Source organism: Orycteropus afer, unplaced genomic scaffold, assembly GCF_000298275.1.
Source record: "Orycteropus afer afer isolate SDZICR_OR568_19922 unplaced genomic scaffold, OryAfe1.0 scaffold00042, whole genome shotgun sequence".
Lineage (NCBI taxonomy): Eukaryota > Metazoa > Chordata > Mammalia > Tubulidentata > Orycteropodidae > Orycteropus > Orycteropus afer.
In genome coordinates, this window is record NW_006921629.1 from 13,428,096 (window position 1) to 13,447,496 (window position 19,401).

Below are 19,401 nucleotides of genomic sequence, written 5' to 3' on the forward strand. Positions count from 1 at the left end.
ATGGTGAAGGGAATGTTAATTTTTGAAGTATAAAAGAGATATTGGCTAGAAAAGCCAGGGAGTGGCCTGTTGTGTAGTGAATGACATGGTATAGCTTTTTTAGCTATAGTCTTTGTAACTCCTACTTTAACATGAGCAACTGAGTGGCTGTCTGTTAAAGTCATCCACCTGGGGCAGCACTAAGTAATCTCCTGGGCAAGTACACCCTCTCTCAGACGTGCACAATTCCGATGTTGGGACTGGTTGGTTTCGCCACTCTGCCTTAGCTCAAAATGAGCCTCCTAGAGGCAGAAGGAATCTCTCACTGCTGGTTGAGAAAGACGCACTACTGAGAGGGACTGAGTGCGCTCCTGAACTTGAACTGTAGCCCAATGCTTCCCTAATAAACCCCATAATCTCTGAGTTCCGTATGGCCACTGCCACCAGAGAGGTGGTGGATGCCATGAGAGGGAGAGTTGGTGTCAAGTGATAAGAGGGCTGGATGTTGGCAGCACATCTGGCATCACAGAACAGGCCTTGGGCTGCTGATGGTGATTCATTCTGTCTTGCTCTTGTGTAGTTAGAGGAGGTCAAAAGATGCCACTTCCTTGCCCCTTTGGCACACATCTAGTAGTCAACAGGTGAGAGTGTATTTTCCTTCCTGCCACTACTATTAGTTCAAGCTTTTATTGTTTCTTACCCAAACAATTGACAAAATCATCTATCTTTTGGCTGTCATTCTGCTTTCACCTTCCATTCCTTCCCTCCATGACTAATTTTTCTGTAAGGCAAATATAATCAAGATAGATCTACTATACAGCTTTAAAACCCATTAATGTAGTAGTGGCTCCCCACTGCCTAAAGAACAAAGTTTAAAGTAGGCATATTCATCACTAAACATTCTGTTCAAGAATCATATTCTTTAAGAGTAAATTCCTGACACTCTCTTCTGTGCTACCAAAACACTTTATATAATATCACTATTATATCATAGTTTTATTATTATGCTTATATGTCCATCTCTCCTTTACACAGACCATGATATCCTTACAGAAAGGGACCATAACTCAGCAATCATCTTTGTACCTCCAGTGCCTAGCAAATGCTCAAAACGTGCTTATCTAAGTTTTCCTCCATATCTATTTCAGAATGGCTTTTCACTCCTTCCTAACTAACTTGCTGTATTTAACATCCCTGCCCATCATCTCCTCAGGTATTCTTTCTTCATAAATCATCTCCTTTTTCCAATAAACTCTTGATCATTTCCTTCTCTAATGCTTTTTCTCTTGTAGCCTACAAAAATGAAACATCTCTTCAATATTTTAAAATAAAATTCATTTCAATCTACTGTCTCCTTAAACTACCTAGGCCATTGCTACCCTTCCTCTTAACAGAATGGAAGTCTCATGTACTTGCTTACATATATGTTCTCAATATAATTTTCATAAATGGAGAAATTAAGGCTCAAAGAGACTTTGCCTAGAAGTACAGTCTTCTTTCGAAATAGTTACAAAAAGATTGCCTACCACACATCACGTAATTCAAGTGAAGGCAGAAGAAACTGCCTAGAAGATGAAAAAATGTCAAAGTGACAAGAGGCTGATGTGGCCAATTCATGTACTCAGACATCATGCAGAGCTATCATTAATGAGCTCTACCACATTTACATCATTAAAGAAGTTCTTCCCTCATCTTACTGCTACAAAAAAGATTTATGTATCTTTTACGATCATCACAGTCTTAGATGCTATGAAGCGCCCCTGGTTCCCAACAGTTTTCCATTCGCCACTTCAAGTCTCTCGTAATTCCCATGTTTTTTAAGCTGCTGGGTTCTATTATTACACTCCATATCCTTCTGCTACATCCTCATTTAACTTAAATTCATTTATTACTCTCTCTCTCTCACTGATTTTTGCTTAAACTAATATGAATGGATTTCTCTTCCTCAACCAAAAATCTAGACTATGAATAGCAGAAAGACAGCTCTTACTACATATAGTCAAAGGAGTTAGAAAATAAATCTTTTCAAGCGCTATTATATATAACAAGGCAAAAAATTCAGGGATACTATGTATAAATATAGCTTATAGAGCGCGACCTTTGGCTAACATAGAAGAGGGACCAGGGAATGGTTCTTACAGAACATGATTCTTGAACAGAATTCTGAAGATGCCTAACTTAAACTATGTTCTTTAAAAGCAGTGGGGACTCATGACATTAATGGGTTTTAAAGCTGTACAGTAGGTTCGTCTTGATTCTATTTCCCCTCTAGAAATGAATTGTAAATGGTAGCTCATTTCTGGGTTTTAAAAAAAAAGTCAATGTCACTATTTCATGCAGAGTAGTACTGGATGCTTTATAAACCTAAAAAATGCAATATGCTATCTCAGTCAGTCACCTTAAGAAGTAGGGGGGAATTCCTTTTTTTACAGCTAAAAATGTAGATGAAAAGTTACCCACGATCAAAAAACTAAGGTGAACAGCATATGTCAAATGTCTATATTTAATGACTTCTACGCTCTTTGTAATAGATAATGAGTCACATAATACCTTGGAAATAATCTCAATTGTAGGCACTCCATTAATGCCGAGTATCACCCAGTAATTCTGCCTCCAGTTTAAAACATCATGAGTCTCAAAAAGAACTGAAAACTAAGTAAACAGATACAAACTCACGTTTTTTCCATATGATCTCTGTTATTCCATCTCTTTTAAAGAATTAAATATAAGGTCACACATACAATGAACTCAGTACAAAATTCCAAAGAATCCCAAATTCAATGAGAACTACATTTTTCTTACTGATCTTGAAAACTTTAGTTAAGCAATCACATTTGCAGATATAAAAAGAAAACTCGATAAACTTACCATTTGGATGCCAGATTTCTGTAATGAATTTCATTTTAGGAGGCCGAAGAGGATAATCTTTTGGGAAAGTGAGATGAGCCTTAAAAACACCACCCTCACTGGAAAAAAAAAAAAAAAAGTTCTCGCCTGTAAGTTGACAACTATTAAAGCAACCATGAAAAGCAGATGGATAGTGCTACCACTAAAAATAAAGTAAGTGAGTTATTGGGATTCCAAGCAGTTACTCTTCTTACTAAACTCTTAAGAGAACTAGTGAAATGAAGAAGTATTAGTTTGCTAAAAAGGCATTCAGAGCAGATCACATTATTGTCATGCTACAAACCTTTCCTTCACTTCTCACTGCACTGATAAGAATAAAATTTACAAGGCTTAATATTGCCTCCAAGGCTCAAGTTATCCATTTCTCCATGTTGTTCTCAAACCACTTCTCTTCCTCAAACATACCAAGTTCTTTTTCACTTTGTGTATACATATTTTTTAACTTTTTACTGTAATTTGGTGAAAGTTTACAAAGCAAACTGTTTCCATTCAACAGTTCATACACATTTTGAGTTGTGACATTAACTGTAGTCCCCACAATGTAACTACAGTGCCCCCCACAATGTAAAAGCACTCTCCCAGATCCTCCCTGCGTTTACTGTTTCTAGTCATCCTTCTTTCCTGCCTTCTGAGCTTTATCCCTGGGCAACTGCTGTACTTTTGATCTTGTAAACTTATGCATATTTTGTTGTCCTAAATGTGCCATAAGATGTTCTGACTGTCCACTCATCCATGAATTTATTCATTTCATCATTTAACAAATATTTATTTAGCCCCTATGTGTTAGGTGTACAGCAGTCAACAAAATAGAAAACCTCTTTGGACTTCAGGTGTTTATATTCTAGTGATTCTCCAAAGTGGTGCTATCCAACAGAACCTTCTGCCATGTTGGAAATGTTCTCTATCTGTACTGTCCAATACAGTAGCCACTAGCCATTTGTCACATGACTGTTGCAACTAAGAAACTGAATTTTTAATTTTATTTAATTTTAACAGCTACATGTGGCTAGTGACTATTGTATTGGACAGTACAACTCATCTGGTTAGAAACTATTCTTGAGGAACTATCAAAAGAACAATACAATGAGTTTTATACATTGATAACTAAAGTCAGAGATCAAAGTCAGCTAAAAGGGGCAAAATGACTATGATCCTCCCCCTTCTATAGCCTTGGACCAGCTGTTTTCTATTTTAAATACCCCTGTCCCCTTGCCTTCTGACCATTATTCAGAACTCTGCTTAATTACTACCTCCTGAGAAACATTTTACCTGAATACCCAATTTAAACGATCAACTTGGTCTCTCTATCACACTGACCTCTATTTACTTCTTTATGGCAACAGCAATTCTCCTATCTGATTCTTTTTTTCTCCACTGGAACTTGGCATATGATCATGGTTTATTTCAGATCAATTTGAAATGGTATTTAAATGGCAATTCATCTCTGGGTAAAAAATTCAATGTCATTCATTGAACAAATGCATCACATACTTAGTATATAGAATAGTATATTGTAAGCACTGTTCCACTGTTCCATGCAACAGGACACAGCAATGACCTTAACACATTACGAGGTTCATGAGGCTTACATTCTGGAGGCAGGAGGAAAGTATATATCAAGAAAAATATCAGAAATAAGTATTATCTTGGAATGATACGAGCAATCTATCAGTAAGTGAAAAACGATCTATAAAATAAGCTTATCTGTCTCTAAGAAAAAAATGTGAGAGTATGTTTGTATACAAAAAGGAAAATATGTAGAAATATGACACCAATACATAATTGATCGTTAACTCTGGAGGGTAAGATTATGGAATCTTTTACAAAAAAACTTCCTGCTTTACACATTTCAACAGTTTGGATTTCTAACAAGTAAACATTACTTTTTCTTTCCTTTTTTAATTGTAAAAGTAAGATTTTTAAGTTTAAAAAACAGCAGATCGATAATACCAGATACTTCTGAATACATAGGGAAGGCCACTGGACTTGGAATGTAAAAAGGTGGTGAGCTTGATAACACAATTTTGGTAGAAGCAACAGGAAATACACTGTAAAGGATTAAAGAAAGAACAGAGTGACAAAGTAAAGCATAATGCATAGGACACTTTGTTTAAGAGCTTTTAACAGTTGAAGAAGATGTGCTAGATATAGAAAAATAATACATACACTTTAAGAAAGAAAAAAACTAAACTGTTTGCAAAGAGATGGGAAGGTGCTGGCAGAATGCCTAGAGATAGATGAACTTAGAAATGGGAAGAAAAAAGAGCCCTGGGGGTGCAATGGTTAAGTACACAATGGCCAATTGAAGGGCTGGCAGTTTGAACCCACCCAGCAACTCTGAGGGAGAAAGACCTGGCTACAAAGGTCTTTCATATAATGAAGATTATAACCTAGGAGACCCCATGGGGCAGTTCTACTCTGTCACATGGAGTCACTGTGAATAAGAGTCAAAAAAGAAATCAAGTATCTTTTCCTTTCACACAAGAAGAAAAACAGATTAAATGTTGTACAGATGTTCAGAGGTAGAAAGAAATAAAACCTGACAGTATGTGCCTGTTTTATAGCCTTGATTTTCGTAATTGATGAGGTTATCTACTGAAGGGGAAAAAACATGAAGGCTTAAGGGAAATGGAGTCTAAAATAGCTATTGTGAAGGGTGTATTACACTGATAAGAGATAAGTCTTTTTCTTCTCAGGCTGTTATCCCAATTGTGCCAAAACTGGGTTAGGATATATTAATTATACGGACTAGTTTTTCAAACCAAGCCTGCAAAATCAATTTAGCAAGTCACTAGCCAATTTTTTTCTTTTTTAAAAAAAGAGTAGAAAATACGGGAGTTGATCACAAGCGGTTTGTGCCACTTACAGAATCTGAACACAAATTTCTATTCATTAATAGATACACATACATGTATGCACTGGGTCAAAATATTTTTTATTACGATTGTAGTTAGAAAAAAAAACAGAAGTTTGAAAGCCACAAATCAGAACAGAACACAGTCAAGAATCTATGTAAAAGGACATCAAAATAGCTTCCACAAAGCTCATGCACTTTATTTCACTGATAAGCCTATTCTTTTAATAGTAAATTAGCTTTCCTAAATCTCTTTAATTTTAATTAATTTACCCATACCATTGAATCAATTTTGACTCATAGCAACACTATAGGACACAACAGAACTGCCCCATATGATTTCTAAGACTGTAAATATTTACAGAAGGAGATTGCCTCATCATTCTCCAGTGAAGGGGCTGATGGGTTCAAACTACTGACCTTTTTTTTTTGGTCAGCAGCCCAACACTTTAACCACAGCACCACCAGAGCTACTTTTTAATTAATTAGATCCATTCAGCAGTTCCATACTAGCTGACTGAAATCCCCATCATGAAAATGCCTTTCTTAAACTGTTTTCAATCTTTAAAATGTCAATTAAATTTAATTAAGAAGATTGTCCTAAAGGTCTAAAGCACACAATTTTCATTCTCCCTGATAAGACCTCACCCATTCAGAACTAACCATGCTATTCCTTACAGTTTTTGTCCCATCTGGGGATCCCTCACCTTCTATTTTACCTGTGAAACCCTGTTTTGTTTTTTCAAATGCCTAGCTAAGTAGTGCCCCACTTGTGGGTACAAACTTCCAGGGAACAGCCAAGTTAGCAAAGTGAAACCAAAAAACCCACAGGGCACAAAACACTGTGCATTAAATATTAACATGTCAACATGTTCACTATCTTTTTTCTCCAAATGCAAAAATATGCTATTGTGATAAGCAAAACGAAGTCTATTAAGTTTTGATGAATTCAAAATACCATTTCTTCCATTATTTATTTTCCTAATCAACAGATACTAATAGTATAATTACCAGCATGATGTTAAAAAGAGGTATCCAACCAAGAGTTTCCCATCTGAAAGGACTGGGAAGTCTATGTCTAATTCAAGGCTTTTTCTACGAGACCTCCCTTCCTGTTTCAAAATATAAATACCTAAGAAGGATCAGATCCTATTATTCTCTTCTATTTGTCAGATCCTATCATTCTGTTATACTTATTTAAACAATATACTGTATGCTAGGAGCTCTGGTAGCATAGTGCCTGAAGCACCTGACTGCTTACCAGAAGGCTAGCAGTTCAAACCCACCAGCCACTCCTCGGAAGGAAGATGGGGGCAATCTACTTCCATAGTGATACTGCCTCGGAAACCCAAGGAGGGGTCGCTATGAGTTGGGTCCAATTCAACGACACATAACAACAACAACAAATACTGTATGCTATCTTCTGAAACTTTGCTCAATTCTGTACTTCAATATTTATCCCTGGTTGGTATGTGTCTCTTGTTCATTCATTTCACATTCTACAACAAGTATCACTATTCTGATATTTGATTGCCTCCAATTTTTTTGCTACTATAATTACTAGATTAAACTGAATACTTTCTAGGCACAGGGCTTTTACCCCAGAAATTAAACTTCTAAGACAAAGTTTAAATATTTGTTCAGTCACATATGTAATAAAAATAGTATAGAGTTGGGGAGCTAAGCAAAGGCTGTCCCCAAAGCCCATGTTCTTAAGCACTACATTATAAACTACATGGCATTGCCACTGATCACTCAATTTGTAAGTAATCAGGTACCAGGCTCATTATAGAATATAGGGCTTGTGCCTGTATGTCTTAAGCAGAATTGTAAAAGAATTGTATAACTGCAAAAGATGTTAATCAGAGAGTTTGACCAGCAAACTCTTCATTTTCTGTATCTTCTCAAGGTAAGGAGATATTACAAAATATATACATATAACCTTAAGATTCTGCAAAAATTTTACACCACTGTCAGTGGTAAGAAACAAAATAATACGTGCTTCTTGAGTAGACTTGCCATCAGTAATGAAAGGTGAGTAAAAGATTTTGGGGGCGAAGGTTCACTATTTACTAATAAAATTTATAATTATATAGTGATATCCAAGTTTCCTAAACTTTCTTTTAAAACCTACTGCTGCTCCTATCTTAAAATTTTTATTTCTGTGGATACATGTGGCTATCCACACTGCCTGATAAAAAGTAGCTTGAAAACAGTAGGCATGTCGTATCAGTTTCAAACATCATACTTCAGAGAAAGACACCCTCAAGATCTATTCTTAACAGCACTAGAAAGATTCATTAATAGAAGAATAATAAAAATTTAATATTGTCTGAAGGTAAGTAAATGATTAAATTAATACTCACAGCACCTATCAGTCTCAAAGTGATGCTTGAATATAGTAGTTATTGATTGTTGTTGCTGTTCTTGTTGTTATGTGCCATCGAATCGGCCCCGACTCATAGCGAAATAGCTTGTAAAGAGTATGGAGTGCCCTCTAGTGATTAAATGAAGGCTAATGATACCACTATGAACTAGCATATCAGCTCTTAAAAGTATTCTAAACCAAAATCAAACTCACTGCCATCAAGTTGGATCCGACTCAAGGCAACCCCTCCTTGGCGAGGCAGTAGTATCACTATGGAAGTAGACTGCCCCATCTTCCTACCAAGGACTGGCTAGTGGGTTTGAACCACCAGCTTTCTGGTTAGTAATCAAATGCCTTAGGCACTATGCTACCAGAGCTCCCTAAAGTACCCTAGTACAGTATTATTTCTATTATTATATGTTGTTGTTGTTATGTGCTGTCGAGTCGGACCCGACTCATAGTGACCCCTCCTTGGGTTTCTGAGGCGATATCACTATGGAAGTAGATTGCCCCACCTTCCTTCCGAAGAGTGGCTGGTGGGTGTGAACTGCCAGCCTTCTAGTTAGCAGTCAAGTACCTTATGCACTATGCTACCAGAGCTCCTATTATTATATAAATGATGTAATTATTAAGTGGTGAATTAATCACTTAGGTTTGGGTACTATCTAACCCATGTTAATTTACTTTCAACCCTGTATCTCCTCTCACAGTTTGCCAGCCTCTGTGAAGTCCCTTCACAGGAAGTTACGCTAATGTTGGTGGGTTCAAACCATTAACTTTTTGTGAGGGCAGAGGCTTTAACCAATATGCCACGAGGGTTTCATTTAAACCTAAGTCACTTCCAGTAGCACTCTTCAAACAACTGCAAGATGGCCTCTCCCTTCTTCATTCCAACGAAAAATCCACTGACTTCAGTACCTGATTCTAGGTAGCACTGTAAAGGATTTATTTCTATACAACCTTTTCTTCTCCTCATCTTTCCTGTACATTTCTGACTACTTTCCTCTGTCTCTTTCTTAAACAGTGGTGTCTCTCAGGATCCTGCCCTAATGCATGTTCTATTTTCTGAGCAAAGCAAGCTGATTTCTCTACTTCCAGTCAACCACAACCCCAACCCCAAGTCCATTTTTTATAGTATAAACAAATATCTATTTTGAAATAATTTATTATTATTTTAAAAAAAATTCCTGCAGAAACAAAACAAGTGTGAACTGAAGCAAAATAAAATCCATACTTCCAAAGTTATGATAGTAATATGATGCTTACTTTAAAATACAAATTAACTGTGAACTCCTGATTTAAAATTCAATGGTTACATCCTGCCCTCAGGACACAGAATATACCTAATTTTCCAAGCCCTGTTTATACACAGCTCTCCTTTAATCCCACCTTCCCTTCTACTTCCCTCCCCCCATCTCTCACTGCCACTGTCAGAGTAACTGTCCAGTTAACTCTTGTTCTAGCTGTACGTACTGTTACTGATAGCTCAAAATCTGTCCTACCCCAAAACAATTAATCTAAGCCAAAGGTAGTGATTTTATCCACTTTGCCAGGTTCTGGGTGAGGAATGATTTGATTCTGACAATGAAACAAGAGGTGGAATCTGCTGGAGAGCTTTCAGGGGGATTTTAAAAAAAAAAAAAAAGGTTTCTACAGTCCCCAAGGAAAACATAAAACACAAGAGACTGCCTTCATTTCCTGCTCTGGATGATGTTCTGAAATGCTCAAAAACTGCTACAATAATTTTGCTATCAGTCTCAAAACAATAAATTTCCCTATTTTCTAAGCCAGCTGAAGTCAGATTTTTGTCATTTGTAGCTAAAAGCATACAAACTAATAAAGTAATTATTCTAACTCTTCAGTTTCCACTTTAGACACATCCCTTCCTTTAGGAAAAATTCCCTGACAATTCAAAACCTACCACACTCCACTGCATTCTCACAGCACCCCATGCCCATGTCCATCATGGGTATTATCCAACTTTGCTAAATGATTATGCAGTCATCTGTTTTGCTAATTACAGTATAAGCTCTTTGGGAGCAATGACTAGCTAATTCAAGGTCATATTCCCAGCCACTAGAAGTGTACTCAAAAAATACTTGAGAACTAAACGAATGAGTAGTGTAAATGCCAATTCCAAAGTATATGCTTTAAGTCTGCAACCACTGTAAATAAGAAGTTGCCAAAAAGAAAACCCTAGGCTTAAAATATCTTAATCTCCCTCTTTTCTGAGAGGTTAAAAAACAATTTTATAACTTTGGCACATGAATTTTAGAAAAGATACTTAATAAAAAGGAATCATATCCAAGTAATTTTGGATTATTTTAATGCCTAGCAAGTGCCTTAAGGCTTTGTTGTTAACAGTTATGTCAAAAGTATGTGGGGCGCTGGAGTTCAGCTCCAGCCCAGGTGCTCTATCAGGAAGGCACAGTGAGGAAGGCGGCCACAAGTTTTTTCATCAGCAAATACACATCCAGAGGCAGCTGCTCCAGAGGCATCCAGAGGACGCTTCTGCTATCCCCATCACAAATCAACAGATAGCGCTTTTTATGTATACTGAATGTCAGAATAAGTTTTATTGGTGAAAGAATGGCCCGTTAATAGCATGATAGCAAGAGGGTTAAAAATTGGTCTCTGGTGAAGAAGGCCTAAAATAAAAATGGACTAGCTAACAATATTTAGAAATATTCTACAGCACTGCATGAAAAAAGGGAGAGACATTTCAGTAAAGAATTTTCTTCTCTATTGGCCTATTAGTCAAAACTAATCTCCTGATTTCTGGGATATACAAGCCAAAAAAAAAAGTTATTTATATATGATTTCATCTTAAGATAGCTTTTCTGTGACTGGCACACCATGCAATCCTCAGCCTATATGACTATGAGACCAAAAGAACTAGATGATGCCCAGCTACCACTGTCAACCACTCGGAGTGGGATCTGTGTAGGAGATCCTGGATAGAAAAAAAGAACAATGTGGAACAAAATTCAAAATCATTTGGAGGAAAAAAAAAAAATAGAGGGGACCAGGTTTGCTGGTCTGATAGAACCTGTTGGAATCACTCAGACTATGGCCCCTGGCTGCCCTTCAAGTCTGGAATTGAACCCATATCTACGGCTTCCAGCCAAACAAAAGACAGGCATATGAGTTAAACATTTACCTGAGGTAGATACACTCCTTGGAGAGAACAATCATGGGACAAAGAAAGGCTGTTTATGCACAGACAGACAGCTCAGGCGGGGAAAGTGCATGGAGGGATGGACACAGGGAAGAGGTAACTATTGGGAGGGAGTAGGAGGGGAGCTGTTGCATTGTGGTAAATTGTAGTCAATGTCATGAGACAAAGTGTATGTGAACTGCTGTATGGAAAGTGAGTTTGTGCTGTAAATTTTCACCCAAAACACAATTTTTTAAAAAAAGAGCTTTTCTGTCATAAATTTAGTTGAGGTATTTAGACTATCTGAATTTGTGAAACTATTATATATTTAGGACAGTAACAGGTGTTAAGACTTTACAGCTTAAAAACCACCATACCAAACCTGGTGCTGTTGAGTCAATTCTGATTCATAGTGACCTTAAGGACAGAGTAGAACTGCCCCATAGGGTTTCCAAGGCTGTACGTTTTTATGAGAGCACACTGCCACATTTTTCTCCTGCAGAGTGGCGAGTGGGTTCAAACCACTGACAAGCACTTAATCTAACTGAACCATCAGGGCTCCTTCCTTTGAGTTTAAAGCAGAACATGAAAATCCTAGACATAATCAAATTTAATTTACTACAAATGGTACTGAACACAGCCATTTCATCTGCCCTATAAAAAATATTTAACGTGACAGTTTATCGAAAGTTCCTATTTCCATTAATTACAAGAGTTATACTTTGAAGATGCCACTTCCATTATACTTACTAAAGTGTATCTGGAGGACCAATAATAAGGACTTCCCATCGATAAAGATCATTGTCATCTATTAAACCTGCTGAAAAGCCTTCTACTGGATTTTTGTTGAGTTCTGTGGAAAAAGAAAAATTTGATCAAAACTTTTAAGCACATAATTTCACCCAACAGATAAATTATAGAATATAAGCATACATGCTATAAATTCTAAACTATTAAATATAGTTTGTGAGGCAAAATGCTACCCAATGGCCAAAACATTCCCAAACATGAGGAAGTCACATATAAAACATACAATGCAGAAGATGCACTACTAATGCCCTGTTGCTTGTACTCTAGTTTCTAGCCAACCCCCACCCTGAAAAAAAAAAAACACCTCACTGCCATAGAGTTGATTCTAACTCACAGCAATCCCCATTGGGTTTCTGGGGCTGTAAATCTTTATGGAAGTAGACTGCCCCATCTTCCTTCCACAGTGCAGCCAGTGGATTTGAACCACTGACCTTCTGGTTAGGACCCAAACGCCGTATCCACTGTGCCATCAAAGCTCCTTTTCCAGCCAGCCTCTTACTATCCTAGATATCCCTATAGTACCTGTAACAGAGCCTGTTAAAAAATGCAGATATTCAGGCCCATCTCCCAGAGACTCTGATTCAGAGGTACAAGAGAGTATCAGAAATTAAACCAGTACTACTGCTAATTCTTATGCTATAGTCCTTTGATCATGGCACTGGTAAAGTTCTAAGCTGCTAATCCAAAGGTCAGCAGTTTAAACCCACCAGCCGCTCTGCAGGAGAAATATGTGGCAGTCAGTTTTTGTAGAGACTACAGCCTTGGAAATGGGGGGGGGGGGGGGCCCCGCACAGTTCTACTCTGTTCTTTTAGGGTTGTTATGAGTTGGATTCAATCAGACAGAGAAGGGTTTGATTTTTTTAAAACAATCAGAAACACCAACAGAGCGCCTAATAATACCTTTTCATTGGAATTTGTTGAGCTTACCCAACCTTCATTTATGCTAGTATCTGCTTGTATATCATTTTTGAAGCACCCTCTGTAGTTAGTGTTCACGTGAGGCCCATTAGATTCTGAGCCGAGACAGAGCAAATAGAGGCCCCTTCCATCCTGCCTGTGTGTGTTGACTCCTCTGCCAGCCACAGATTCCAACACACAGAAGTGGCTTGATAATGACAGTTGGTTCTTACAGGAACAATGGCATCATGAGGTTTTTCTCTTCTAGAGGGAGTCCTCTGGCACAGATGGAGGACAATGCCAATGGGGGACAAGACAGAGGCCAAACCAGATCCTTAAAGGAACAGGTATATGAAGTGTGACAGTTCCTTGAATGAGACACGGAGGTTAATAAAGTTATGATCTAGTGACAGTAGGCAGATCAAGTGAGGATTTAACAGCTTTATGAAGGTATAATTGACATTCCATGAACTGCATATATTTAAATATACAATTTGATAAGTATTGATTGATAGATACACTCTTATGAAACCATCACCACAACTGTGATAAACCAAAACCAAACCTACTGCTATCAAGTCAATTCCAACCCATAACTACCACCATAGGGTTTTCCAAGGCTATATAAATCTTTACAGAAGCAGAATGCCTCATCTTTCTCCTTTAGAACAGCTGGTGGGTTTGAACTGCTCACCTTTTTGTTAGCAGCCCAATGCCTTAGCCACAGCGCCACCAAAAGCCCTAGAATCAGGATATTGAAATATGAATACCCATTATCAACAAAATTATCAATTGATTTACCTACCAAGGGAGCTAAGTGCTGACTGCCTCAAAATGGAATATACAGACAAAGCACATACAAGCGGGGAAGAGTAGTTCAGAAAGAACTTGTTGGGTGTATGAACAAGTTTGTAATTCTCATAAAATTCCTGCTACCATCCTCAAGGAGCTCAATTTAATGATAAAAGTAAGTGTAATACAACTCAGAGAGCTATAAAAGAGTGGTAAATGAGAAGAAGATAGGAATTTTTTGAAGAATTTTTTGAAGAATCAGAGGTGATGTTAATTCATCAACTGGAACTTAATACTTCAACATGCCTGTGAAACATGGTGATAGCGAAAGTGTAAGTTTATTCAAATATGAATTGGTTCTTTTTCTGCAATTTGAGGTTGTTTTTTTTTTTTTAAAATAAATCTAGTTTTGAAACAGTAACTTGTTTAAACTTGCAAAACAAAGACAGAAAACACAAGAAACATATTTTTATTTTAAATAGCTATTTTTAAACATAAAAAGGAAGTTACTGAAAATACAGAATTAAGATAGCAATTACATTGTAATATTACTGCTTCATTTATGCATGCAAACATTCCAGACATACTGGGCACTGGAAAAGAGCCGAATCAGAAACAAGCCCCAACTTTTACTCTCAATTTAAAGAGTGCGTGAAACACAGATAATCACAAGATGGGCAATTATTTTGCACACTGAGTTGTCTCATTTCCAACCTCTTTTTAGATGAATACTGTTACATTATGCAGATCATTTACTCCAACACTGTACACAAATTCTGCAACTTATCCAGGAATAACCCAGTTGAATCTCTATCCAGTGGAGTTATGCAAATCCAATGAGGTGGCAGAAATGTAACTGGGTAGGTTCTGAAATTAGCATATATGGTCAAAACTACCCTTTCAAAATGCCCTTATGCTTCTCACAAAGTGTATAACTGTTTTTTCACTTCTGTCAATACAACATAAATTATCACAATTTTTTTGCGTATTCCTCCATATTTCCTATAGACATGGCTGTATCCATCACTTAGGTAAAGTAATTGTGATGTTGAAGAATTTCCAACATCTCACTTTTGTCAAAGCTTTTGTCCCGCACAGATCCTCATAGGTTTAATGTACCAATACCATGCCTTTCTGCTCTATGAATGTTTCCTTCAAGGTCCAATTCAAGAACCACCCTCTCTTCTCCATGAGGTTTTTACTAATAATTTATCAAATAATCATCTTCTTTTGACTTCTGTTGACCTTCTACTAATTATACTTTTAGTTTGCATTATACTATCTGGAATTCATCATCAGCTTCTAATTCCCAGAGAGGTAAGCAGGTAATTACAATGCGTTCTAAATGCTACAACAACTGTAACTTGGGGGAGCACAAAAGAAGAGCACATAATACAATCCTAAGAGTCAGAAAAGACTTTTGAAAAGAAAAGGAAACATCTGATATAAGACAAAGGATTTGGGTAGGAAGACATGCAAGGTTTAGACAGAGGAGCATGTACAAAAACTTGAAATAGGAAGATCAGTGTATCATTGGAACAAACAACCAAATGATATCAGAAGTGGACAGCAAAGGACCTTTAGAAGCCATGTAAATTTGAACTTTTACAGGGAAGGCAATGATGAGCCTTTGAAGGATTTTGTGGGTTTTTTTTTTTTTTTTTAATAGGATGACGTCATGAGATTTACATTTTAAAAAACCAATCTTGCAATGTGTGAATGTCTTAGAGTAAGGTCATGCTGAACACAAAGAACCCAAAAAGGAAGGAAAGCTATTAAGTAATACTATAAAGTATAAAACAGGGATATTTAGGAGATAAAATCAATCGTACTGAACTTAGTTGATGTGGTAGTTAAGGTCAAATATGATGCACTATGTTCTGTGTGGAGCTCTGGTAGGATAGTGCCTAAGGCACTTAACTGCTAACCAGAAGGCTGAAGGTTCAAACCCACCAGCCACTCTTCAGAAGGAAGGCTGGGCAATCTACTTCCGTAGTGATACTGCCTTGGCAACCCAAGGAGGAGTCGCTATGAGTCGGGGCCGACTGACAGCACATAACAACAACATGTTCTGTGTATACAGGCAGTCCCTGAATTACCAGAGTCCTGCTCCTAAATCTGTAAATCTAATTGGATTTAACAGGGATAGTTTGTATTAACATCAGTTAGTGAGATGTTTGTCTTAGTATATGGTATACCTTTCTATGCATAAGTAGCATTACAACAACACTACCAAATATACGAAAACATTTTTAACATAATAGTAATAATAATGTTTTGATGCACCTCCCCAAGCCTGGGGTGGCCAAGCCTAGGGTGGCAAAGTGCAAGCTTGCAAGGAAGGGTGGTTCAGCTGGCAAGGGAACCCAGAACTCTACGGAGCCATGGGCTGGGGGGGGGTGCTGGGCAGTGCACGGGGCCCAAGGGCTTCCAAGCCCTCAGCCAGGTGCCGTAGGTGCGGTAAGCCAAAGAACAGGGCTCAGCGGCAGCCATCGCGGAAAGACACTGGGGGAGGGAGGAAAAAGGGGGGAGGAGAAGAGGAAGAGGCGGAAGGTAGGTGGAATAAACTTCCTGAGGTGCAGAGGCACTGGTGGAGAGGGCTGCCGACAGCTGTGGGAAGGACAGCCGTGGGAAGGGCAAGCAGCTGAGGACTTAGGAAGGTGGGCACTGCAGGAGACGGTCAGAGAAAAGTTCCCCCAGAGCAGAAAGGGACTCTGTGCTGCAGAGGCAGTTGCAAAAAGGAGGAAGTGGCTGCAGAGTACTGGTCAGTGAGTGGTGCTGTGATTAACCAGGCAGGAACACATCCTTCCTCCAGCCCAGATCCAGGGAGCCTGAAGGGAGAGTCAAGGCTTTACAGGGCACAAAACAGTAATCTCAAAGACCACAAAGCCAACTAGTCATTAGTACTTGATGTTAGTAAACCAGTTCCTTACTCTGATAACCAATAAAATTAACAAAAGATGACCTCCTTTCCTTTCGTATAGAAACTGTATCACCAAGTAATCAAATAAAAAAACCAAACCAAACTCACGGCCATTGAGTCAGATCCGACTCATAGCGACCCCTCCTTGCGTTTCCAAGGCAGTATCACTACAGAAGTAGATTGCCCAACCTTCCTTCCGAGGAGTGGCTGGTAGAGCGGCTGGAGGAGCAGCTGGTGCGTTTGAACCACCAGCCTTCTGGTTAGCAGTCAAATGACTTTAGGCACTGCACCACCAGAGCTCCTATAGTAATTATTATGTGATCATATTAAGTTTCTCTCTTTAGAAATACTCGAGCTAAAAACTGGGGGGAGAAGGGGTCATGGCTGAAACACTGCCATTTTGCAATTTTAATCTAGGCATAAAGACAGCCAGACATTGTGTGTCTCATGAAAAACAAACAAATCACCCCTTATATCTCACACACAAACATGAACCTAATCAAGTCTCTACAAACCATTACAATTTACAGGAAATAAAGACAGAAACATATTTAAGGGCATCCCTGGGATATAATTAGCAAAATCTACACCATGGAAAATTCTGAAGAATAGTAAGATCAGGAACCTTAAGAAAATACACTGCAAGGAGAACAAGACGACTGAATTCTAATTTTAAAAAGTATGAGATATGACAACTGGAAATTTGAAGACTGACTATACAGATGATGGTAAGAAATTGTTAACTTGTTAAAGTGTAGTAATGGGGGGAGGGCGTTGTTATTGTTTTTAAAAGATACCTCCTGAAATATTTACAAACAAATGATGATGTTTGGGTTATACTTCAAAATCATAAGGGGGAGGGCAGACAGAGATGAAATGAGACAGGGGTGATCTAATACCTTGGTGAAGAATCTGTCTAATCCTATCACATGTTTGAAATTTTTCTCAGTAAATATTTTTTAAAAGATAATAAAAATAAGGTTTTTCTTTTTAAGTTGCCATGGAGTTAGTTCCAGCCACTACAACTCCAAGTGGTGTGCAGAGTATAACTACCCCATAGGATTTTCAAGTATATGACCTTTTGTAAGCAAACTGCCAGGCCTGTCTTCTGAGGTGCCCCTCAGTAGGTGTGAACTGACAACCTGTTGGCTAGCAGTCAACCACTCAGCAGTCTGCACTACACAGAAACTTCAAGACCTAGTTTACTGTAATCTAACATATTGTTTTACTGTATTCTGTCAATCATTACATGGAAATAAACCTTCACTGAGTCTCAGCAAAAACACAAAGATTTCAGACTAGCAACAAAGACACACAAACACACACACACACCCCATAGTGCATGTCATTTTATACTTGACTGTTAAGGAAATAAGCTAATTTAACCACAAATATACTTTGCCAAGAGTAATCGCAAAATCTAAACTACTACGAAGCCAAATACAAATTGTTGTTTATAGACTACCACTGATTTTTCTTTGTGTCTGGGTGCTTGCCCTGGAGAATGTGCATTCCTGTCCTGTTTATTTATATAACACACAGCTGGCTGTAAGGTGCATTTCTATAAGGTGACTATTTTTACACTGGCATAATTTTGAACTTCTGCACAGAACTTTTTCCAGATACTATCTAAGTACTCTTCCTAAGTACTGAGATGGTTTGTCAAAATAATTTTGACCTTGTTATCAAAGGAATAAATTGCCACATTGCTTTAAAAACACAAACCACCACAAACCTAGTCATCGAAATTAACTGAGAAAAAGAGCCATTTCCCTCTCAGTTTCCATTATTAATTAATCCACATTAAAAAGGGCACTGGAGCAACAAAAATATTGCAAATAATCATTTCATTTCCTCAGTATATTTAAAGATGTATCGATCTGATAAATTTTACACATTTCTGGGAAACTGAAAAAAAAGTTTGCTTTAGAAATTTTTTTCTTTTACTTCATGCCATGGGCTAGGGTTACCTGATTTCCATTTTCAACCCAGATGAATTTCTGATACCATGCTTCAAATGTATAAGGAGTAAGGAACAGACAAGCAAAACAAGTCATGGATCCTATCTTGAAAAGATTTTGCCAATATGCAAAATTCTGAATAATATTCCTAAAATAACACTTAAGAAAAGTTCTGTTATCTGCAATATTTCACTTTGCTTATACCCTTATAAACACTTATCAAGGAATTCTTCAACTTTAAATCCTGAGTATGTTGTTGCTTGTACTTAGTCAAATACAATAGCAGTACTATCATCATACATCTCTGCCAAGATCTGCTGCAACAGGAATTCCTCACAGTACAGAAAGTCCTGACACTATAGTCTGCAGTTTTACATAAATGTCAACCTGCTTTGATCTCACCTATTTCTTAGAAATAAATTTGATATGCACAAGATATTTGGGGGCTTCAGTCAACTACTAACTAAATTTTATTTCCCAGTAGAGAATGTGGGCCATAGCTTTGGGCACAAAGAGTGCTGTTACATCAGTCAGATCTGGGTGTGAATCCTGAGTCAATCCTGAGTCACTAGTCTTGTCATCTTTTAAGTCTCATCTTTCTCATTGTTAAAATTTAAAAAAAAAAAAAAAAAAAAAACGGTAAGGTTGTGAGGCCTAAGAGATACTGTATATGCAAAGGACTGTCCCATCATTGTTGTTGTTGTTGTTGTTATGTGCCGTCGAGTCAGCCCTGACTCATAGCGACCCCTCCTT

General features: G+C 37.7%; 1 protein-coding gene across 1 annotated transcript in view; it reads right to left on the reverse strand.

The window, feature by feature from the left end:
* UBE2G1 (ubiquitin conjugating enzyme E2 G1) overlaps nucleotides 1-19,401 on the reverse strand; it is a 124,317-nt gene that overhangs the window by 13,618 nt on the left and 91,298 nt on the right. Inside the window, exons 2-3 of the mRNA XM_007937494.2 lie at nucleotides 12,016-12,118; nucleotides 2,848-2,945 (exon numbers count right to left, since the gene is read on the reverse strand). Coding sequence (XP_007935685.1) covers nucleotides 2,848-2,945; nucleotides 12,016-12,118 — 201 coding nt within the window. The remainder of the gene's footprint in view (nucleotides 1-2,847; nucleotides 2,946-12,015; nucleotides 12,119-19,401) is intronic.